Consider the following 25,062-nt stretch of genomic DNA (forward strand, 5'->3'; position numbering starts at 1 on the left):
GTCGGTACTTCCGGGTTGTGGAAAATCAGAGCAGAAAGCTATTGGCTACAGCAGCTGGCTATCACGATTGGTTCTCTCCCTCCCTTTCTCCGCGCTGAAGATGAGGAAAATTCTAAAGGGACCGGAGCGGAGGGTAAAGAGGTCTGGGTCACGTGACGCGGCATTTCCAGGCCCTACAATAGAGACTGGGGGAGAAAAGTTGAGAGCGGTGCCTGGTTGTGTTCTGTATGGCTGAGGAGCCTTCCTGCTAGTAGGCGGGGCAGAGGGAGGATAGCGCGTGCGCATAGGGGACCTGTGGCCCTCCTCGGCACAAGGGGCTTGCTGGGAAAGAAACGGCAGTCAGGTAACGGCAGCGCCCCGAGTTCCCTCCCCCTTTGGGGGGTCTGTGGTGGCAATGGCCGTTGGGAATTGCATGGGGTGAGCTGGTTGACTGGCTCGCGGGGGCTGGAAGCTCGGGGAGCGGAGCCGAGAAAGGGGGGGGGGGGCTTCTCCTGTTGAGTGCTTAGCCCAGGCGAGGAGCTGTCGACTTCCTTGCAGCCTGTGAGTGGCTTTTGGGAGGATTCATTCTCTGCATCACCCTCTGCTGCGAGACCTGGGCTTACCCCATTGCACACGCACCGCCCCAGCCTGGGCACAGGGATGCGTTAATCAATCAGGAAACTAAACGTATGATGACAGTCGAAAGCCTTGTTTGTCTCCTTGTTTAACTTTTCTCCTGTGAGGCTGGAAAATAAACGTTGTTTAAAAAGGGGAAACAGTAGCGACTTCGCTGACGCGCCAGGCTGACTTCCTCCTGCTCTCCAGTTTTTAGTTTTGCTAGGTTGTATTTAAACGGGCGATATTTGCTGTGGGTATCCATTAACTGATTCTGTGCCACTTGGATGCCATAGCTCTCATTGTCCCGTCCAGACACATTAATCTAAAATTACTCTCCCTGACAAAACTTCTGGGTAATGCTGCCCTTGTGAAGGAGCAACTTGGTATCAGCCCTCAGACCTCTACATTGCAGTCCTAAACACACAAGTATGCCATTTTATGTCCTACTGATGTCAGCCTTAGTAAGGTGTACTTTGTTTAAGATTGCATGGTTAGAAACATCTTGTGAGGCTTAAATTGGAGGTGGCCAACCAGTGTTAGGTTTCCTATTAAACCCTTAAGCATTTCCCCCTCCTTTTCTTCTTCCCACCTCTTGTCTTAAATTGAACACCCAGACTTTGGAAGAGTTCTGGGAAGTAGAGAGCTTACTTGTTACCTTTATAGTTGGGCTTAAAAAGTATTATGAAATAAATAATAATTGAACCATCAGTTTGCAGCCTTCATAATTTTCAATCTGTTTGATGTCTTGGTCTTGCTAGGCTTTTAAAGTTACTGGGCAATATCTTACTATCCATGTGTGGAAGGTGTACACAGCTTTACTTGTGTTCTTTTCCATTGTTGCAGTTCTTTCTTACCCTGGAAAGATCATTCTTGGGGTTGAAGGAACCATGGGGAGGACCAGGTTCTAAGAACCATTGCTGAAGTGAGGAGGGGCTTAAAGATAAACTTGCTGGCTCCCCCCTCAATGAATCTGTGCTTGAGGAATGCAGAGCATTTTCAGCCCCTTGCTCATTCCTTGTCCAGTGGCTGTGTCCAAACCAGAACACTTTTAAAACTAGTGTATAGGGATATTACTTTTATTGAGATTATATCCTTGCATACCTTTGAGCTATTTTCTTTTTAAAATACATATTTGTGAAGTTTGATATTTAACAACAGAGTTGCTTAAAGTCCAGATAAGTGTCTTCTTTCCTAGAAGAAACAATGAGAAAAGTGCCACAATGCTACTCAAACTAAATTAAAAAATGAAGCAGTTATTAAAAGGAAACTGAAGGGGAGAATAAGGATTGAATCCTTTCCTGAGTTGGATTTTATTTGAAACTGTTTCAAACAGTGGCTTAGATGGAATCTGTATAGATGGAAAGTGGATAAACAAATCCATGGGGTGCCAGAATAGGATTTTTTAAAATGTAAAGGCTGTAAAAAGTGAGAAGCCTTTCTTGAAAAATAGAAGTTCTTACTTCGGAAATAAAACAAGGTGAAAGCTACTTGGCTAGATGGCTTTTAGAAAAGAAAAGGTGGATAAGTTGTGCAGGTTAGGCCTATTAATTTCTTGACACAATAAATCAGATGACAACTTTGTCAAAATAATTTACTTGGTACAAGTAATGGGTAGACCTGTTGCCTTCATGTGTTCCTTGTAAGCATATTTGACTGATTGCTGCTAGAAACAGCACACAGGATTGTATAACAGAGCCTGAAATAACTATTCCCATTTCCTTCCAGCATGGCCAATTCACCATGCTGCTGCTGAATGATGGTAACTTTCAGTGTTCCTGAACATCCGGAGAGCCTCTATGTTCATAAAACCTTGATGCAATCCAAAATAACTTGTTCCTATGAAGGCTCAAAAGACTCTGTCCCAGGCAGCCATATTATAGCGGAAGTAATTGTAAGCTATCACTTTCTGGTGTGAAAATGTTTAGTCCCTTGGTAGAACTGGCATGCTACTTTTCCACTTTAAACTGGCTTCCCATTGTTTATTTGCAATGAAAACCCTTGAAAAAAACTATTAAGCTGTGTTAGTTTAAAAATGTAACCCAAATGAGTTGTATAGCTTTTAAAAGGGGAATAGTTGTACAATTCAATTGCATGACTACAGGCATAAATAAAATGCATTGATTAAAATAGACACACAGATACACTATTCTGTATTTGACAACTTTTTAGTGAGTAGTTCTATGGTATGTAGTTTGTCTAAACATACAGAAGTAATCTCATTATTGTGCTGTGAAAGCATGCTAAACATGTTAAAGATGTAACATGATCCTAGTCCTATCATGTTGCTTATTAGATGTCTTATTTTACAGATTGCATTGACTTGCACTGTGTAATCCACCTTGAGTCTCTGAGAAAGACTAGCTGTAATTAATAATAATAAATAGCCCCAGGCTCTAGAAACTGACCAGTTATATTTTATTTGCAGTGTTTTTTTCTGAAGGGGTAGCCTACATGTGCTTCTGTAATTCGTGGAAGAATGACAGATGACAAAGACATACTTAGAAAAGTGTGGTTTGGACGAATACCAACCTGTTTTACCCTTTATCAAGATGAGGTCACTGAAAGGGAAGCTGAACCTTACTATGTATGTATTATAAAATGTAGCGCAATGATATTTTTGGTGTCCGAATCTGCTATGTGGTCCATCTGCCTTCTTATAAATGGGTAGTAATGCTCTTTGCATCATCTAGAGATATACAGTGTCATGCTGCTACTCCTCTGGAACAGTGTTGCATAGTCTCTTATAAGACCTTATGCTCAGAAAGTCTTTTAGTTGCATTATTTGTTGTATTTTTCCATAAAGTTGTTGCTATTCTAAATACAAAAATAGACATCCAGAACAGCCTGTATTCAATAAGTTAATACATTTAAAAATGCAGATTTACTGTGCTGTGAAAAATAAAACTAGCATTCCATGATATATCTGTGGTCCTATGATAGTAGAAGTGCTGCCATGCTACTGTAACTGCAGTGACTCGCATAGATCTTCCACTTTTTCCCCACTTCCCCACTTCATTTCTCCAACTTCCAGTCTCAAAATTAAACACAGGAAGGATAAATGGCCGTATATGTTTGCTGTACTTTTTGGCTTATTTTGAGAGTTCATATGGCATAGGTTATAAGATTAGGACCTAGGAGACCCAAATTGAAACTCCTACTCTGCCATGGAAGCTTACTGTGTAACCTTGGGCCAGTCACAAATTCTTAGCATAACCTATCTCACAGGGTTGTTGTGAGATTGTATTGTATTATTAGATTTATATACCACCCTCCCCTGAAGGGCACAGATTAACAGTGTAAGATGCTTCGTGAGGAAAGATGGGGTGTGAATGAAGTAAATAATAAATTAAACTTTCTTTGGACTTTCTGAAAGAGACAACAATGCTACATTTAAAAATTAAAGTTCAAAAGTGAATAGCATTTGGTATGAGGTTGGTATTCTGTTTTTTAATTGGATATGTCATATTTAAACCTTTTCTTGCAGCTGCTGTTACCTAGGGTTAGCTACCTGACACTTGTAACAGACAAGGTGAAAAAACATTTTCAGAAAGTTATGAGACAAGAAGATGTTGTAGAAATATGGTTTGAATATGAAGGCACACCACTGAAATGGTGAGTTTAAAATACTAGTATGTAAATTAACCATCTCATTGTTATTGTTATTGATCTGCGTGGAAAAATCGTATGTAAACTTTAAATCGCTGCTTTACCCTTTTTTGGTAAACAACACTGATGACGAAGAGTCAAAGTGTCTTTTTCTTCACATTCTCAATATGTAACTGAACAGCAGATTCAAAACCATATTGTTGTTCATGAGTACTAAAGATCCTGCTGTTTGATTGTATGTTTTTGTTGGCTAGGGAAGCATCAAGTATGACCTAGTAAGGCTGCATAATTTTAAGATCTAGTCATCAGTGATTCTCATTTCCATTAAATAGAATATTTAGAAGTTCAGTATTTTAGTATTTGCCCACTTTACAGGGACAAGGTAATGACCCTGTATGAATATAATACTTCTGTTTGCTGACTTTGTAAATGGGCTGTTCTTGTTCCAACACACAGCCTTTAATGACATGGAATTGATTATGACCTGCTTTAACTGGTGAAATGTTAACATTAGTGGAGACCTGTGGTTGGATCCAGTGCAAGAACCAAATTTGCCTGACTGTCCTACTTCCTCTCCAGTAACAACAATTTCTGACCCTGGGAAAATTGTTCCCAGGGTCACCAGGACCCATGTAGAGTAATAACCATGTTGGCCAGAAGATTGCAATAGGAAGGGGAAAGGGTGTGAAATAGTTCCAGCAAGCTTAGATGTGCTCCTTTTTTTAAAAGTCAATTTGAAGAATGGATGAAGCTCTATCCCAGTCTTCTCCTTCAGGTGTTGATTGATCAAGTTAGATAAATTCCTTCTGGAGCAGGATTTCTAGTAAACATGTCCACTAACTGAACTCTTGAAGCTGCAATAGTCACAATTCTTGGTTCATCAAGAATTGCATAATAGAGATGAGATTTTCAAATTTCCCTACTAGATACAATGGTACTGCACTTCCTTTTTAAAGCTGATCACATGTAGCATAAATCATGTCAATGTTCTCCAAAGCAATCTCATAGCAGTCGAGCTCTTGGTTAACATTTATTCAGTTTTTTAAAAAAATTCAGTACAATAAGAGGAAAATTTTAAAAGTAACGGTTGTTTCGCAAGGAGTTTTTGCAAACATTTAAGTACTCAATGCAAAGAAAGTCCTGCATCTGCATTCCGCTTGTATCTTGGAGCAGGCCTCCACAAATCCAGTCACTTGGAGACACCCTTGACGCTTCCCTGCAGTACCTATTGTTTCTCTCCAGCCCCTCTGATGACCCACAGAGCTGTCCCTCATATCTGTTGTTAAGATGTAGGATTGGAGTGCTGCTTAAAATGCTGGATTGGAGTTGCAACCAACCCTCTTAAGTAGCTTTTGGCTTTCATCTGAAAATTGTGCCTAAAAGAAAAAGAATGGAGGGCTACTTAAGAAGTTCATCTGGCAACTCCAGCTATACCTCTTAGAGATTTTGGCATGGATAGTAGCCAGCTGATCCAAGAGTTGCCAGTCATTTGAAAAGCCTTGCTTAAGATGGGAGCTGTTCTTTAAAAGCCTGAGCTGAAGAGCATGTGCGAGGAGAGAAGAGACAGGCAGGCATGGTCAGAAAGACAAAAGGTAGTTGTATATATTTAGGACAGACTCCATAGCACTGAGTAGAAAGAACTCAATAATATAAAATACCTATTCTCACCCTTCCTTTTTGATTATAGCCTCCTGAGGAATCTTTTATTTTTAAAACCCCACAAGCAGTGTTTACACTTGTGAAACAAATATATACTTTGCCCGTAAGACTGCTTCAAACATGCTGTTGTCATTCTCCAACATTGCGCTTTTTAAAGTGCCCACCTCCCCTTGCCAGGTACCAAAGGAGGAACTGTTCAAAAGGAGAAGGTATACAAAAAGTTTACTTTAATTGGTGGTTGTGCGTTTTCCAGGCTGTGTGGTTGTGGTCTGGTAGATCTTGTTCCTAACATTTCACCTGCACCTGTGGCCGGCATCTTCAAAGGTGTGTCACAGAGAGAAGTGTGTTAACACATTGTAACACATTTCTCTCTGTGATACACCTTTGAAGATGCTGGCCATAGATGCAGGTGAAACGTCAAGAACGAGATCTACCAGACCATGGTCAATATCCCAGAAAACCCACAACAGCCAGTTGAATCCGGCCGTGAAAACCTTCGACAATACATTTACTTTAATTTTTTCAAAAGTAATCCTGACTAAAATCGGTGTACCTCCATGCCTCTAATTCTATGGTCAGTACATACCTATTTCAAACTACAGGGGGAGAAACCTCAGATAATGCTTTCTATACAAGATGTTCCATTTTTTATATGGGTGTAGTCAAAACGTGATGTAAGATTGTGTAATTCTGGTGAATGTATGTGCTCAAGGCAGCTCATATGACAATGAAAATGTTGTGTTATGGAAGACTTTAAGATATGAAGGAAATATGTCAAGGCCATAGAGACATCTGTCCTTGTTTCTTCCTTGATAAATGTAGTTGAGAAAAATCAAGCCACTGAAGTTTTTTGTCATGTTTCAAACTTCTATAACTGTTGTTCATAGCATTTGTAGTTACTTGAGGCTCTCTCTTTTCTTTGCTTTAGACCATGGGTGTCAAACTCGCAACCCTCCAGATGTTATGGACTACAGTTCCCATCATCCCCTGCCATCATGGCTAATTGTTCATGCTGGCAGGGGATGATGGGAACTTAGTCCATAATATCTGGAGGACCGCGAGTTTGACACCTGTGCTTTAGACTATAGACTCATAGAGGAATAGTTTTATTAAAAATGTCTTCCACTTTGCACAAGTTTCAGTTTAGTCTGGCAAATAGATGACATGGTTCAAGCACAAGCAGTGTTCCATTTTACATTTAATCTTGCTTAGCTTCTGCAAGCATACTTTGCACAATAATATCATTTTCTTCCTCACCCCCCACCCCACTCCAAGGCCCAGCAATATTTCCACAACACTGAGATCGTAGAGTGATGTTTTCTTGGAAGCCTGGTCTTCAAGAACTTGAAAACTATTTAAATATATTTAGTCATAAAAGGTGATGGGTGTGGTATTTATGTATAGAAGACATATATATTTTTGAAACCCCAAAGCTATTAAAGATGAACAGATTTATTGTGACATAAGTCTTTGAGACATATGCTACACTGCATCGGTCTTCAAAGTACTGTTTATTTTAATACAACATATGAATTTCAGCTGCTCTAGAATTTGTTTGGGCCCCCGTATCAAAATCTGAGAATTATCTGAATGAGTTGTTGAAAAGTATTAGTTGTTTGGAGTGGCACGTTTTTATGACCTGAAATCCACTGAATTTACTGCCTTTTAGCTTTGAGTGGACTAACCAGCAGATGGTGCCAAATAGCTAAGTATGTTTAAAGAAATGGCTATGTCCTGCACGGTTTATCTTGTTTGTGCCTTGTCCTTTCAGTCAAAGGAAACAATAATATTTTGTTCAGTCATTCATTAAAAAGGGATTCACATTGGGATTATAGTCTTCGTTTTTGGGATTATAATCTTCATTTTTGTTTTGTTACTTTCCGTTTGTATCTAAATACATTTTACATTTAAGTTAACCTGTGGTAACTGCAGTATTTACATGTTACATTGGTACTGTGATCATTGAGACTAGCTATAGTATTTTCATACATCCAGCATTCCCACGTACGTTTTTGCATTTTCTAAAATTACCTGTCTCATTTTATAGTTTCAGCCATCCCAATTGATTCCAGTAAAATCCCCATGAAGAGCTTAAGCTTATAGATCTGAGATTCTTTGGACCTGTTCATTATTTATTCTGTTGATTGTGATATTTTCTGATTGGCCTTTATTTATTGTTTCCTTTTTCGAAATTCTTCTGACAAAGGAATGATGACAAGCAGTTTTGTTTTTGTCTAATTTTTACATAGACTCTGTACTTATGTGTGTTCATCTTGTGAGTTTCTAAATTCTGCCACAATCTTGACAAATCTATATTTACTAGTAGACATATTACTGCTATCCATGACTGGCATGTCTACCTAGGAAATTGTAGGGATACCATTCTCAGGAGAATGTTACAGTGTTTTGTAGCTGAACACCATTTATTTTTTGAAGAGGTGAAAGGATATTCAATATCAAAAGGTTATACTGAAGATTTTCTTGAGATACTGGTAGCTTGTGAAAGATGGTTGCAGAGGTGATAGAAGGCTATTACCGCTGAGGGTGTATCTAATTATGTGTGGCTATTAGTTTCAGGGAGTATGTGTCCTGACTCTGTCAGTTTAAGTATTTACCACTTTCATTTTCTGTCAGCAACAGCCTTGAAATTTGACAAGAGCTACCAGTAAACCTGTCAGAACTTGAGGTTAGGCGTGGGCCGGGATTTTTCATCCAACTAACTTTTAAACGTCTGAAGGCAGTATGAATCTTCGGTAGAGACCTGAAGGTTAATTTAGATGGAGCCCCCGCTTTCTGTGGCTTTAGAAATGAGTTTTAAAATGATATAATTCAATTGTTTTGTCTCCATATGTAGAAAAATATACATGTTTGACTTCTATAGATCCATTTTAAACATTTCTATTCTGCCTAACTGAAAATTTGTTGGAGGCTTGCTGGGATCTGAATTAGAATAATAGTTTGGAAGAATCATGAGGAGACCAAAGTGTACAGCGTACTGATGAAACATTTGAAGAACTCAGCTTTGACCTAACTACTCAATTAATTCCTATTTTTCTTTACACTGGCTTCTGGAAAGTCAAGACCAATGAAACTGGAGCAAATTACCCTCAGTTGTACTTAAATGTAAACCAGCAGGTCAGCATAGAATGAATTCTGAACAATTTGCCTTCATTATGGATGCTTCTATAATTTTCTTTTACTATGCTTTTCTTTTGTGACCTCTTTTGAAACAGGTGTCGATTCACTTAATTTGAAAATGTGGATTTCTGCTACTTACCTAGGTATAGTAGCTGTAACATGTGTGTGGGATTACTGTAGCTTTCTCTGGAAATTAAATATGTTAATCAGGATGATCAGTTCAGTAGAAGTACCTAGAATGTACTCATTGGCATAGTCTGTTTCAACAGGCCAAGGGTCGTGACTTGGAATAAAACCAGGCTTAGGAATGGTAAAAGTTACAGGTTTAGGAATTGTAAAAGTTGTGATGTGGACAGGGTTTTGATTTTGTGAAGTTGCCAGGCCATAGGCTAGATGGACCTACCATCAGAAGCTGGAATGGCATGACCTCATTAGTAGCTATTGCTGGCTCTCCTTGTCCTTCAGCCAAATTTCTTGTTTCAGAAGGGGTAAAAACACATCAGAGAGTAAATGCTAAGAAAGATGGCTCCGAATTACTGTATAACTTTGGAAGTGACTATTCAAACTCCGAGTGTGACAACTTATTTATATTATTTAGACAGTATTTCACATTATTTTTTGACCATGTTTTTCCTCGGCTCCCAGTTTCTTAGGCAACCAGTTTCTGTTTCTCAAATCTAGACTGCCATTTTTCCTTGCTTGCCCTGACCTTAGGACTCTGTGTATTTACTGATAGCATGCAGCAGTTCTTATGTAAACTATCCTTTCCCATGGTCATTGTATGGGTAAAAGAGGTTCGCTTTTAAAATCACAACCCAGCTTACAAGGTAGGTTTGTTGCAGAAATAGGTCACATCTGTGAGCGCACCTGGGGTCAGTTTGCACCATGTTTTCTTAAGTTTAAAAATTTAATGTATCTTCACTTAGAATACCTTTTTGGGATGTGGATGAAACATGACAGATCAGAAATTAATTTATCTTACACATGATCTGCAAGCCTTAAATTATATTCAGTAACTGTTTTGGCTTCAGTAGTATTCTTAATAAAATTTAAAGGAGTTGGTCAGAGATCCCATTTATATTTATATATGTAGTTGATTTAGGGAGTTAGGGAAAGAATGTGTGTGAAAGCATTGTAATATGGAAATAGTTTTAATGTGTATTTGAAAACATTCTTGTTTTGTAAGTTATTAATGATGCATTTCTAGCAATTAAGGTTCTTGTCTTCTATACGTTTTACCTGTTTCTAGGCATTACCCTATTGGCTTGCTCTTTGATCTTCACGCATCAAATTCAGCACTTCCTTGGAATATCACAGTGCATTTTAAGGTACATGTGTTTTGGTTTTGAAGTATTTTAACTTACAGCTGTTAAACTCGAGGTCCTCATAATTATTTCTTGTGTTCATGAGATGAAGGGGAAGAAGTGTGTGAGTGCTGCTGGGTTGGTAGAAGCTTTCTTTAGCTTATTGGCTGCCAGAACTGGGAGCTGATCCATGTTTCCCCACATGAATTCATATTCAATTCATCTAGCTTTGAATGTGTTTCCTTTTCAAATAGTTACTTTAAAAGGTCCTAGCAGCTGCAAAACTGAAAATTTCTAAAAAGACAGTTACTACTGAAGACACAGTTGGGTTGGTGGCACCTGTACTGGAGTTTTGATAGCATGAATGCCTGTTTCCCCATGTAATTTCTATTTTTGTTGGCATACTTTCCTTCCTAACTTCAGGCCTTCCTTGCTTTCAGGAAGGATACTTAAGGTGCAGAGGGAGTTTCTTGTTTGCTAGATATGGTCCCAAAGGGTGCAAAATGGTAGGCAGGGATCCAGGAAGGAACTGATTGCCTTTAAGTCTGGCTAGAAAATTATTCTTCCCCTCTTCTAAACAGCTTCTGATTGTTCAGCTATGTTATGTTGTCATGGATTCCTTGGGAGTCCTAAATAATATTGCTGCACATCGTGCAAAGCTGCTTTAGTCGATACTACCTGAGTTGTAACTAATGAAGAGTTACAAGGCTAGTGAGGGTTACATACTATTATTAATCTCATTGGTTACCCTACAAAAATTACTGTTGAGCTAATGAACCGTTCCTTGTTTAAAATTGTGATGTTCTTTCCAGAACTTTCCAGAAAAAGACCTTCTGCATTGTCTTTCTAAGGATGTTATTGAAGCTCATTTCATGGCTTCTATAAAAGAAGCTGATGCCCTAAAGCATAAAAGTCAAGTTATCAATGAGATGCAAAAAAAGGATCATAAGCAACTTTGGATGGGATTACAGAACGGTAAGTTCTATGGCAAGTAATTAAATTTCTGTTACATTTTACCTTAGGAATTCTTAAAGTGATAGTGTAATTGTTTTTCTTCAGACCAACAAGAAAGGCATAGCAGTTTAGAACCTCTGGAAATGCTTCCCCTTCACTTTATGGTATTTTTACTGACTTCAATTTTTCTCCCTCTGTTTTCACTCCTATGTATTATGAAATCCTATAGCAACTCTTACATGTATTTTGAAACTGGATATTGCCCCCTATGTCTGAGAGCCAGTGTGGTGTAGTCATTAAGAACAGGTTGACTCTGATCTGATGAACCAGGTTTGATTCCCCACTCCTCCATGAGTAGGGTGGACTCTTATCTGGTGAACTGGATTTATTTCCATTTCTCCTACACATGAAGCCTGCTGGGTGACCTTGGGCTTGTTACAGTTCTCTCAGAACGCTCTCAGCTCCTCCTTCATCACAAGGTGTCTGTTGTGGGGAGGGGAAGGAAAGGAAGTTTTAAGCAGCTTTGTGACTCCTAATAGGAGAGAAAGGTGGGGTATAAATCCAAACTGTTCTCTTTAAGTGTTTAGACCTGGGGTCCCCAATCTTTTTGAGCCTGCAGGCATGTTTGGAATTCTGACATGGCATTGTGGTTACAGCAACAGAATGGCTCCTGCAGGAGGGTGAGCCACAAAATGATTGCTACAACTTAACTTCAGTAACACATTGTAGATCCTGTTGCTGAGGTGGCAGCTGCTGCTAAAGCAACATTTAAAAAACTGCACAGCCAATCATAAGCCTTGAAAGGCATCTGCTTCCTAAAACTTCCTTGGTGGGCACCAGACAAGGTGTCAGTGGGCGGCATGTGCCCACAGGTGCCACAGTTGGGACCTCTGGTTTAGACATACAATTTGATTGATGAAAGAGTTAAAGAGGATTATAAACTTTCAATAATAGCAATGATACACATACTTAGGTGAAAGAAAGATGAATTGAGTTCTAGATGTTGGTTCATTGCAACAATCTCATAGGACTGTAAGAACATAAGAAAGAACCTTCTGGATCAGATCAGAGTCTATCTCGTCCAGCACTCTCCTACTCGCAGGGGCCCACCAGATACCTTTGGGAGCTCACATGCTTAAGGTGAAAGCAATGAAGCTGCTGCTGCTGCTGCTCCCAAGCACCTGGTCTGCTAAGGCGTTTGCAAGCTCACATCAAGGAGGCTCAAGATTGATAGCCATAGATTGACTTCTCCATAAATCTGTCCAAACCCCTTTAAAGCTATCCAGGTTAGTGGCCATCACCACCTCCTGTGGCAGCATATGCCAAACACCGATCACGCGTTGCATGAAGAAGTGTTTCCTTTTATTAGTCCTAATTCTTCCCCCCAGCATTTTCAATGTATGCCCCCTGGTTCTAGTATTATGAGAAAGAGAGAAAAAGTTCTCTCTGTCAACATTCTCTACCCCATGCATAATTTTATAGACTTCAATCATATCCCCCCTCAGATGTCTCCTCTCCAGACTAAAGAGTCCCAAACGCTGCAGCCTCTCCTCATAAGGAAAGTGTTCCAGTCCCTCAATCATCCTCGTTGCCTTTCTCTGCACTTTTTCTATCTCTTCGATATCCTTTTTGAGATGTGGTGACCAGAACTGAACACAGTACTCCAAGTGCGGTCGCACCACGGCTTTATATAGGGGCTTGACAATCTTTGCAGTTTGCAATTCCTTTCCTAATTATCCCCAGCATAGAGTTTGCCTTTTTCAATACAGCTGCCACGTATTGAGTTGACATTCCCATGGAACTATCAACTAAAACACCCAAATCCCTTTCCTGGTCTGTGACAGATAGTACTGACCCCTGTAGCGTATATGTGAAGTTTGGATATTTTGTCCCTGTGTACATCACTTTACATTTTGCTACATTGAACTGCATTTGCCATTTCTGAGCCCACTCACCTAATTTATAAAGGTCTGCTTGGTGCTCTTCTCAATCCTTTGCGGTTCTCACCACCCTACATAATTTGGTATCATCTGCAAACTTGGCCACCACGCTACCCACCCCTACTTCCAGGTCATTTATGAATAGGTTAAAGAGCACTGGTCCCAAAACGGATCCTTGGGGGACACCACTGCCTGGATCTCTCCATTGTGAGAACTTTCCATTTACACCCACCCTTTGCTTCCTGTTTCTCAACCAGTTTTTAATCCATAGGAGGACTTCCCCTCTTATTTCTTGATTGCTGAGTTTTCTCAATAGTCTCTGGTGAGGAACTTTGTCAAAAGATTGTGAACTGTTAAGAACTGCAGTCATTTTGTGAAAACTAAGCACACAGCCTAATTTACCTCTGCTGGGCATCCCAAGTATAAAGTTTGAATACTACAGGCTTCAGTGGGTCTGTGAAACATTTTGCCTGAGTGGTGGCCAAATTTGCTTCTGGTCATAAAAGTTCAAACTTGAGGTAAATATGAGGAATATAATAACTGATTATCAGTTGAATAAAAAGATGGGCTTGTGAAGGGCTTCACCACTGGAAAATTAAAAGTATGCTTAAGCAAAGTAAAGAGCTTAATGAGAAGCTGTTTAGGGCAAACGTATAGATTTGTGTAGGTGAACATTTAAGCTTTGTTCCTGCTTCATTACCAACATTCTGTTAACAAGGCTTGAAGTTGAAATGTGTTTGAGTTGTTTTGGAGAACATTGTGGTAATCCCAAGACAAGAGGTTGTCTAGAAATGTTGATTGTAGGGGTTTCAGTGTGTGTCATTGGAAATTGCACCTGTGGAACCCAACAGATAATGTTTTGAAAGTGTTCAAATTCTAATTTTATATTACATTACTTAGTAAAAGAGAAATAAGAAAAACTTATGAAACCAAGAAAACTTTTTAAAATACATGCTGTATCTTTCAGTATGGCTTTCATTATAGGTGGGTTGATTTGAAACCCCCTATGAAACAAAATTGATGACCACAAAAAAGAAAAGAAAGTAGCAGTTGTGATAACTGCCTCAGAGTTAATCATACATCTGCAAGTTGCTTTTTTCTATGAAAGACCATACGTTTTTTCCTGCTAATAACTTTTCAAGTTACATCAGGTTTGGTTTATTACAATACTAAAGGCTACTGTTAAATGCATTGTTGTATATTACTGTCAAGAAGTGGGAGCTGCTCAGTTTTGGAAATATATTCAAGGATAGCCTACTGTCATGTGTGTTTTCTGAGGCTGGCTTTAGATCTAATTTTAATGGCTGCAAAATGAAACAGTAAAAGTTGTTTCTTCTAGACAACAATTCTTGAGAATTTCAACCTTTGAAATGAAAATATAATTTGGTATTCTTTTAACCAATAAATTTACTATGTTGAAACAGGACTGGAAAGCTTTCCCAGCTCAGGAGATCTTTACTTTGATACTGCTTCTTTTTAGAATGTTCTTTTTAATGGGGGTTCTGGAAACCTGGGAGTCTCACAATTGTTTTATTAATAGATAATCTGGACTTCTGTGTTTAATTTCAGGTCTCTTTTGAGCTATAAGCCTATTACAGTAATTGATGGTAAAATATACTGAATAAGCTCAGCTTTGTATTCAAAGTGCCATTTAAGAAAAAACATGCAAACTTATTGGAAAGGATGTATTAACAGTTGTTTCCTGGCACTTCCAGCTAGTTGTGACCACCTGTATACTGATGCATCAATCTTTGAATGAAGACTTATTAATTTGTCCATTGATCAAAAAGCCATACAGTACACTGTTTAAAAGCATATAATACAACAGTGGGGACAGCTATAGAGCTATAAGGTTTTGGTATACCACATTAGTCTAAATCAACTTTGATGGACTTAGGCAAGGCTGCCAAGGATCGAATTGCAAGTTTAATAACCCTTGAGTGAATTTGGGAGAGAGCAAAGACAGAAATGGCTCCTGGTTTGTTTGTTTTTTGGCAGTAGATATTTTTACTACAGGAGCTTTTCAGCCCTCCAGTTATATTGAATCTGGAATGACCAGTAAGTGTAGCTATTGTTGAAGAAGCTACAGTCAGACTGCTAGAGCAGTATGACTTGTGTCTTAGGCAGAGAGGAGGCTTCTAAAAATTGCCTGATCTTTTTGACTAGCGAGAAAATGGGCAAGGAGTTCAGCTTATGCATTCCATTGAGGCACACTTGTCTTGATTGTAGGAAGTGTTATTTAAAATGCAAAATTATGGTGACGAACTTCCTTGCCAGTTACATTTTGGTAGTGGTTTACCCCCAAGGTTAGCTAGACTTTGTTACTGGAAATCAGCCCTTGAATGAAACCAGAAAGAAAATGGGGCTGTGGAGAGAAACATATGAAGGATCAGCATCCCTCACCTGTGATCCTCTTTCTCACCTCTTGGTGTTACACCCACTTGTGGCAAACTGGTATTCAAGCACGTGGATCTGATGGACTGTTTGGGTCTCAAGTGTTAGTTGGCCTCTCAAATTTTCATAAGGTCCATCTTGCAGATCTGAGACTAGATCAAGTATTACTTTCTTCAAGACTGTCCTCTTCACACTTTTAAGAATTTTATGGTGTTTGTTTTTGCAATGTCAGACAACTCTGAGATGCTTTCTTAAGACTTGATTCTTGTATAAGAACATTTAATAACTAAGCTGATTGCACTTTATAAATCAAAGTGTACAGCACAAAAGTAGTTAATAATCAAACTTTACAATAATACAATTCATTTCCAATTTTCAGGCTTATTGTCAGCTTTTAACCTGTAAGAAGGTGTTTCTCATATTTATACTTTCATAGCATGGGAGTAACATGAAAAAATTTGTGATATACATCAGTGTGTCTACTGTAGAAATGTTTACAGCAGAGGTGATCTAGGTCTTTAGTTTCGTTCTTAGAAATGCTATTTAATTTTTCCTATGTGACATTTTAATAGTTTGGAGCAAGTTGCTTTTGAAGTCTTCATAACATGAAAATGACAAGTAAAGATGCTTCAGGAGTCACATTCTGTAAGGGTTTTTGTTTTGTTTTTGGGGCAGCTTTTGGTGAATAAGAACATCATTCACTGGTAGTCTTATAGATGTTATGAACAAAAATGTGATTTCACTGCATTCACAGTAAACATTGGTTGCTTAAATTCATCTAGGTCTATGAGATTCTGGTGATATGAGTTGTAATATGTCTAAAATGAATTTGCTGATTCAACAGTGTGTTCTTCCCCTAGTAGTAAGCAAACTATATTTCTTTGTCACAGCATATATACAGCGTCCAACACTTTGGGGATTTATATCACTAAAATGGGTCACAAACCATAATATAATTTTTTAAATTGTATTTAAATGTTTTGGTATAAGACTGTAAATAAATATACTACTCTAAATACTGTTGCTTGCTATTTGGGGGTAAAAGAACTTCTTATACCCATTTTAATTTATAAATGAAGGATGGGGTTTGGCATGTCATTGTTGAGAGAATTAACTTAAGTTCAGTGATGTGCAAAAACGGGGTAAACATAAATGTGGACAAAATGTTAGGAGCAAAAACTACCAGACCATCCCGGAAAACCCTAAGAGTCGGTAAATATAGGTTGTGATTCATGCCCTCCTCTATCCCCACAATTGACTTGGCTGATTTAATGTTTTCTTGCCTTAATATGAATGAGTCTATGTTACCTTAGGTCAGGATAGACTGAAATGCAGGGAGAGACATATATTACGATCCTGCATATTTTCCTTCTACTTATTTTATCACCTTTCTATTTCTATACTCCAACCATTTGAAATTGTTAAAAATCAATAACTTTTATAGGTGTTTTATCAAAACAGCATTTATTATTCTCATTTTCAGACAAATTTGACCAATTTTGGGCCATAAACAGGAAACTCATGGAATACCCTCCAGAAGATAATGGATTTCGCTACATCCCATTTAGAATATATCAGGTAAGAGTAATTTTTGCAAAAATTGTTGTTAGCTTTTGTTTTTTAAATTGTTACCTTATAGGTTTCAGTTCAGGTGTTCTAGTAGAAGAATTTTGAATTTACCAGATTTCCCTTCTTGCCTCATTTTCTTTCATGCTTTTGTGAATGTACACACTTTACTGGACTTCTAAACTTGTTCCACCTTAGCCACTTGATCACAACATCTAGGTTTCAGTTTATGTACTTGCATTATAGTATTTCTTAATAGATGTCTGTTTGATTCTTAAGTTTTTGGTGGGTGTTAGTTTATTTCATAATTTTATTCATGTAAATTGCTTTGGACAGTACATTTGTGGAAAAGCATGATGTAAATATTCTTATTAAATTATGTATTTTCTCTTTTAAAAATGATCTTGTGAAAATGAATGATATAAATGTAATTAATGTGCAGTATAAATGAACAGGTTAGGAGATGGCATCTTAAGTATAAAAGCAACAGTTACATTGATCGCATGTATCACATCAGATGCTATAATTTCATATATGTCACTCGGAGTTTTTCTAAGTGAATTTGGCACCCTGTCTTTATGTTGAACTCTATCCATACAGTCTAGCTTTTATGCAAGAGTTGTTGAAAAGGAAACTCTTTATTTATGCTGTTGTGATTGTCACGGCTTAAGCATAGCAAGCTATCTGCAGCTGTCCCAAGAGCCAATGATATCTCTATATACTTTCAGAATGGTAGTTTTAGGTCTGTTCACTCTGAGTATATTGTTCCACCCTAAGCTTAGTGTTTTCTGTGCTGATTTTTTTCTCCTTTCAAAAAGTTAAAGCATTGGAACTATTCTCATAAAATTATATTTTAGATACCTGCATAAGATACTGTAAGCCAATGTAGATGTACTTTAGAGCTTTCTGTCATTGCTGCAGGCTATTTGTCTTAGATGTGTATTAAGGGTATGGAAAGAATACAAGCAACTTGAATAAATTATAAAAACATTTTTGGGTGGCAGTTTAAAGGAGGGTGGTAATAACTTTATAAGCACTCTGTGTGGGAGATTCAGTCTAAACAGTTGCCATCTTTTATCTGTAGAGCTTGAAATACTGCTGTACTTAATCATATAGGAGATTGGGAAAGTTACATTTGTTCCTTACAACATACCTTGCCAAATGAAAGGATGTGAGGAAGACATGGGCTGTTGCCCACATATGATTAGGAAAATTGTCCCTAAACTATTTGTGACCAAAGTCTTTTTGGCATCATTGTCTAGACAAAATTGTAATAAACCTTACTACATAAAAATAAATACATTTAACTTCATTCCAGATGTGTGTGTAATTCTAATGGCTGCCCTTAATTCAACCACAGTCTGTGAGACATTCATAGTATTTAGGTTAAGTATTGCTGACATTACTTTGATACTGTTAGACATAATGATAACATGTTGCTAAATAACAGACCATGACAACCAAAGGTTTCCGCTATGGGTGTACTACATGTGTATTTGTTTCAGATTTTTAAGAACTATGTAATTATTAGCTTTCAAAAGAACAGAGCCTCAAAGTTCAATAGACCTAACTTTAAAAAAAATCCACACTTTTCAAGTTAGACTGGCTGTCCATAGATTAACCTTTATAGATCATATTTTCAATTGTTGGCAATATAGGCATTCCAGTGCAATTGATAAACTAAAAATTATTCAGTAGACAACAGTACATTTTATTCATTAGAAGTTTTAAAAAGTAATTTACATCAGTTTCTTGAGCATCAAAAGGCATAATTGAACCCAAATTTGGAACTAATGCAGGTTGAAGAGATTGCAAATAAGATTGTCATAATAGAATCAACTGAGATCTGGTAGATTTTTAGTTTAGCTCATTCAACACCAGGCAGGTTAAGTATGGTTTTGATTGTATGCCTTTATGTTTTAAAAAGAGCAAAGGCAAATATGATTTCTCAAGTGTCAGACTATTCACATACTATCTTCAAATTGTCTTAATTGGTTAGTAGCAATTCAGATTGCTGGCTTCTCGCAGAAGGGCCAGTGCCATGCAGGTTTTGCCACACATGAGATCCCTTTCATGGATTTCTCTCTCTCCCCACTCCCCTCCTTTTATCCTGCCCCTTTCAGCCTTGGACCTGGCAAGATGTTTACCTGACTGCCAACACTTTAGCACTTGAGATTTATGGACAGGGCCCAGAGCACATTACCCACCCCCCTGACAAACTTCATTTTCATTTAGGGCATATCTGACTGTTATATTTATGTAAGTAAAAGTATAGTTACAAAAATACAGGGACAGGGACACTACAACTACACAGAGCAGAGCGCACAGAAGAGAAGCTGGCCAGAAAACATTAAAATTATCTAACATGACTGCTTTACTTACGTCCTGGTTCTGTCTCAATATCTGATCCCAGTAGTGTAGAACTCATTCCACCAAGGGATGAGGGATCAACTCCTTCCAAAGGCAACTTTACTACTGCTCTGTTTCTGAAAAAAAAAACACCTACCCTGCTTGTTCTGAGCTTTAAATGCTTTATTTCCAAATTCTGACTCCTCACCAGTGACTGGCTTTTGCCTTTCCCTCCATTTCCCCCCTACCCAGTTCTAAGGCTGAGAGGATGCTTAAGAACTGTTGGAATATGCCTATTGGAATATTTGCACAAAGGCCTCAGGCATTTTGTGGAAGAGATGCTTCTTTGAGCCCTACAAGCCTCTCATTCTTAAGACTGGAGTTTGCCAAATTCTTTTGCATAGTGTTTTTTTGCATAGTGTTTTTTTAAACACATATTGCATAGTGTTTTTTTTTAAAAAAATAATTAAGGGTGAATTTCTTGGGAACTCCTGTGGTGGGATATGTTGGCCTCTCCTGTCCTCATGGTCCCTTTGAACTGCCTTGATGATGCCAGAATCCCAATAGTGATAGTAGTTTTGTTGCAGGTAATTGAGGCACGAATATGGTCTAGAATCCATCATTGGGCATTCTCCTCAAAGTGGTTGTGAGGTAATGGCCATTGATTATGTCTAATTGACTATTTAATTAAGCTGCTCTTTGATATCTGCCAGGAGCGTGAGCATGGTAGTTGGAACTGATTTGGCATTTATTTGTTTGTTTATTTGGTTTATAAGACAACCTTCTCCATGTGGCTCAACAAGGCTCTTATTTTGTCAGAGAATATAAATTCATCTTATTTTATTCATAATAGATCAAATATGAAATATTTAATAAGTGTACTTTTTGTTACTGAGAGGCAGAACAATAGAGAATCTTGTGGTGGTTTAATAATATATGTTACTTCACTCTTGACACTAATACTTTAAAAATTAAAGTCTTTTCCTGAGTCAAATACTTTGTGTCAAAATTGATCAGAGGCTGATTTTTAAATATATGAGTAATGTGAGAAGGACTGTGGTATTTTTACAATGATAATATTCACATGTAGAAATTATAAGAAGGGTATGAGTTCAACATATGTGGTAATTTTCAGTGGTTTAAATACATAGAAAGCCATTTTTATGTAGATGTGAAGAGGAGTAAATCTTAATGATAATTTGTGTGTTACGGGATTTTTCATGTATATAACCAATATAATTATCAGAAAAATCCATCACATTATCTGTGCACAAATGATGAATTATAACTAATTAGATAGTAGCAGATGTACTACCTTTGTACTGCTGTATTGAGCTATGATTCTTCTGCCAGTCTTAAGCTATAGATCACTGGCTGCAAAGCTTTCAATCCAGGTCCAGTTTTTGCCATCACGGTTCTTCTAAACAAGCAGTGTCTCTACCCAAGACATGAATGCTGCTTTTCCACCAACTTCATCTGTATTGAACCCTTTCCATTGAGTCCATCGATTTGGTGACAAAGCAATTGGTTTGTTGAAGGAAGCTATTGTGAAGCCCCTACTGAAGAAGTAGTCCTGGATCCAAGTGATCTCAATTACTGTTACCCTGTAGTACATAGCTCCTTTTTAAACAAAGGGCTCAAGTGGATGGTAGCAGCTAACTCCAGGTGGACTTTTGCAAAAGTGTAGGATTGCAGGCCTTATGATTAATGTTATCTTGCCTATCACAAGAATCCCCTGTAAATACATGTAACCTGCAAGTGATGCAGCTGGCTTGTTGATGTATATTGCCTATCATGGTTCTGTGAGGTAAATTAACACCTTTCTAATGTTGTCTTTTACTGCCAGGCAACAACTGAGCAACCTTTTATACAGAAGCTATTCCGTCCTGTTGCAGCAGATGGACAGCTAAATACTCTGGGGGATCTCCTAAAAGAATTTTGTCCCACTGCTATTAGTTCTGAAGGTACTGCATAAATATAAAATATGTTTTTATTTGTAGAACCACTTTTCATTTTTCTTAACTTTCAAACCTTTTAAAACCAAATAATTGCTGAGATAAAAATAAGTTGAAGCATAGTCAGTACAAAAACTATTTTACAGAATGTAGATGTGGAAACCATATATCTATGTATGTGGGAGAGTGCACCATATTTAGCTAGGTAATTGTGAGTAGGGATAATTGCATACTGTGGTAGCAAGGTAAGACTTCATTTGAAATTGAAATTAGATTTGATCAATTAAACAGTCTGTATGCAATACCAAGAGGGTAGGTGGAGTATAAATATTTTAATGAACAAATAAATAGATTGATTAAACTGATACATTTCTGTGTATCCTCAGTGTTTACTGTGGCCAGATTTAATAAATATCTAAGCCTGGTGCAAAATTGTGTGTGCAAACAGTTGTCGATGTTGTGTAACTCATGATTTGACCATTTATTTTCACTGGGTAGAAGCCCAGAAGAAGTTTGAGAGTTTGTATTTCCAATCAGCACTTCCTTTCTGTTTGTGATCACAGGACAAAAGCTCTCTGGGCTTATGTATGTACTTTTTTTTTTACTGCTGCATCATGTAGTGTGCTCTTAAGATTGAGATCTCATTCTCCAGGAAGTGTTTTTCACTGAAGATTAATTGCCCTTTTAAAGTCTGTGTTTGAAGTATTTCTTTGGCTGACTGTATACTGACTCAGTTTAACCCTGTTTGACCTGACCCCACTGATTATTACCACCATGATGAAGGCAGAGAACTTTCTATATGATATGTACAATGCAGATCCCAGGACCGTGATTCTTCAGAACTTGGATTCAATTAGCTGGAATTTTTTTTGCTGATTCACACAAGTTAAAAGTGTCTGCTCAGAATTCCATATTTTAATGCCAAGCAAGGTGAATAGATATTCCTAGTGCCATAATATACCTTAATATTCCTTATCAACCCTAGTCAGTCAATAGAGAAAACATAAGAAGGGATGAACTTGCGTTCTTTGTCTTTCTGTGATAACAGGAAAGCATGGCTTCTCCTTCCAAAAGCTTAGCCTCAGATTCCTAGTTGTGGTTCTTCTTTGTCCTTGTTTGCAGAGGTACAACCTCAGCATTGAATGTAAATTACATTTGCATTCTACAGTATAGTTCATGTGATAAATCTTTCAATTAAATCTACATGAAACCACTAAATCTACATGAAACCACCATTTAAAATTGGTTTGTATTATCAATTTTCACCTATTTAAATACTGACCTTAAACACTGCTAAAGTCCAAGAAATTATGCAAGTGACTGTTTGTGCCATGTGAAACTGTTTCCATGCAGTTGCATTTTCAAACAGGCATCCATGATGTTTCTCACAGCCATAAGTAAGGCTAGAGGCTGTATCAAAACTTCTCTCCCAGATTTAGTTAGTATTTCAGTCTATTATTGAAACTGCCACCAATTTTTCATCTTTAATCACTGAATTCACTTTCCTCAAATGGAAGAGAAGAAACTTTCTAAACTTGCAGGAGTTGTTAAATTGGCAAGCACGTACAAGAACTTTCTAATGTCTGTTCTGTGTGGATTTGTGGATTTTAGGGTTGTCATTATGGCTCTTAGTTCTGTATTTTTATATCAACTGAAAGTTTTCCACACACCTCCCAGAGGTCACCTATTCCGTTCTTATTTATAGGTTTATCTTTTTACAAATACCCTGTGCAAGTCTACTACTTCTATTATTTATTTATTTATTTATTTATTTATTTGATTGATTGATTGATTTAATACCCCACTCTCTCCTGCTGAAGCAGGCTTGTAGCAGCTCACAACATACATATACAATAAAATTACACTGCGTATTGAAACTATTTTTGTTGCTTCAAACCTGCCTTAGTCTGTTGATGTCTGATTAGTGGTCTGTCTTTCTTGGAATTAGATGGTGAAAAGAAGCAAGTAATGATTCATGGAATAGAACCGATGTTGGAGACACCAATACAATGGCTAAGTGAACATATGAGTTACCCTGATAATTTCCTGCACATTGGTGTCCTTCCCCAGCCTGCAGATTGAAGTGTTGGCTTGTGTATATGAAGATCATGGACTGGAACTACAAAATCAACTTTTAACTTCTGCCAGTCATGGTGGGAACAACCTGACTAGAAGACTTTCCTGCTGCTAAACAGGAAGAAATATGAGAGATCAGGAATTGGACTGACCATGTCTTGCATCACCCATGGTTTTCTCCACTGCTGTCATTTCAACTGTGACATGAAAAACTTTATATGACATCTGCAAGTCATCTTCTCATTTCTTGTTAAAATAATATAAATAAGTTGAAAGCACGGAGAATGTGGAAATATGTACCACTTTGTATTTCTTACTAATCAATAAACAAGGGTATTTTGTAAAGTTTCAGTGGTTTTTCTCAAGAATGAACTCTGGTTTAATTTAGGAGCAGCACTGTGTTACTGAAGTTAACCTGTGGCAATCATTTTGTGGCTGGCTTCACCTGTCGCAGCCATTTTGTAGTAGGCATTCACTGCTATGCCACATCAGAATTCCAAATGTACCCACAGGCTTAAAAAGCTTAAGAACCCCTGTACCTAGTGTCTAAAGACAGATTAGGCAGTCTTCTTGTCTATAGGCTTCCCGGTTCCCCAGTGGGCACACTTCATGAGCTAGCATGAGCCTGGACCAAATTCATTAAAAACCCAAATTTGCAGTTTGGCCCTTGTTATGTCTCAAAGAATCAGGAGTCGGAGGAACAAAACATGGTGCTTTATTTCAAAGCTGCTACTCACACATAGCCTAAAATCACTCTGCAGCTGTGCTCAATATAACACACCTACTGATTACCAATTCCAGTGCAACAGCTGCAGACTCTTAAAACAATACAGTACCTCACAATCAATACAATACATTACACCCCTTCCCCCTAACTCCTGTAATAATCTGGTGGGATTCTCTTTCGCTGAGATCGTCTCAGCTCCCGCTCTGGCTCCTGAGTCTGTGTTTGTTCCTGGTTCTGCAAAACAATTGGACCCTTTGCTGTTTCCTTATCCTGCATCTCCATCTGTGCCCTTAACGCCCCAGGTTCCTCTGGGACAATTGGACTATTTACTGCTTCCTCATCCTGCAGCTCCATCTGCCCCCCTTAACGCCCTAGATTCGAGGACCTGGGGTTCCTGATCTACTGTTGGACCTGGCACTCTCTTCCTTACTTGGTCAACATGTCTGCGGATCACCCGCCCCTCTTCAGTTTCCACCCTATAAGACAAGGGCCCTGTCGGCTGCCTCACAACTGCTGGGACCCAACATGGACCTGCTCCATAATTTCGGACATACACCGTATCATCCCTATCAAATGTCCGAGGTGCTTTCAACACCTGATCTTCTTTCCGTGGACGATCATCAACTGAATCGGGATGCATTCGGTCCAGCAACGTTGTAAGTTTCCGATTCATTAGCAACTCCGCAGGACTCCTCCCGGTGGCTGTACGCGGTGTTATGTGCTGTGTTAACAAAATTAGCCAACCAACGGTGCCAATCCCCTCTACTATTGGCTGCAATGCATCCTTCGTTGTATGC

At 38.2% G+C, this 25,062-nt stretch overlaps 1 protein-coding gene across 5 annotated transcripts; it reads left to right on the plus strand.

Moving 5' to 3' along the window:
• Nucleotides 1–23,883, plus strand: ATG5 (autophagy related 5). 5 transcript variants are annotated; one of them, XM_048493567.1, is made up of 8 exons: nucleotides 1–133; nucleotides 3,023–3,181; nucleotides 4,082–4,209; nucleotides 10,250–10,328; nucleotides 11,117–11,279; nucleotides 17,076–17,170; nucleotides 21,354–21,471; nucleotides 23,411–23,883. In XM_048493567.1, the coding sequence occupies exons 2-8, from the start codon at nucleotides 3,074–3,076 to the stop codon at nucleotides 23,542–23,544; spliced, it is 825 nt and encodes a 274-aa protein (XP_048349524.1). In that variant the 5' UTR covers nucleotides 1–133; nucleotides 3,023–3,073; the 3' UTR covers nucleotides 23,545–23,883. The 5 variants fall into 5 exon arrangements, with proteins under 5 accessions (XP_048349524.1, XP_048349506.1, XP_048349514.1 ...); XM_048493549.1 differs by having other exon boundaries at nucleotides 15–141; XM_048493557.1 differs by lacking the exon at nucleotides 1–133 and adding an exon at nucleotides 168–417.
• The last annotated feature ends 1,179 nt before the right edge of the window (nucleotides 23,884–25,062 follow it).

The sequence above is a fragment of the Sphaerodactylus townsendi genome, linkage group LG01 (assembly GCF_021028975.2).
Source record: "Sphaerodactylus townsendi isolate TG3544 linkage group LG01, MPM_Stown_v2.3, whole genome shotgun sequence".
Taxonomy (NCBI): domain Eukaryota; kingdom Metazoa; phylum Chordata; class Lepidosauria; order Squamata; family Sphaerodactylidae; genus Sphaerodactylus; species Sphaerodactylus townsendi.

Coding starts and splice junctions, on each gene's coding strand:
- ATG5 (XM_048493567.1), top strand. CDS start 3,074: ATGACAGATGACAAAGACATACTTAGAAAAGTGTGGTTTGGACGAATA. Junction 4,210..10,249: donor GAAGGCACACCACTGAAATG/GTGAGTTTAAAA, acceptor ACCTGTTTCTAG/GCATTACCCTATTGGCTTGC. Junction 17,171..21,353: donor TCCCATTTAGAATATATCAG/GTAAGAGTAATT, acceptor TTTTACTGCCAG/GCAACAACTGAGCAACCTTT.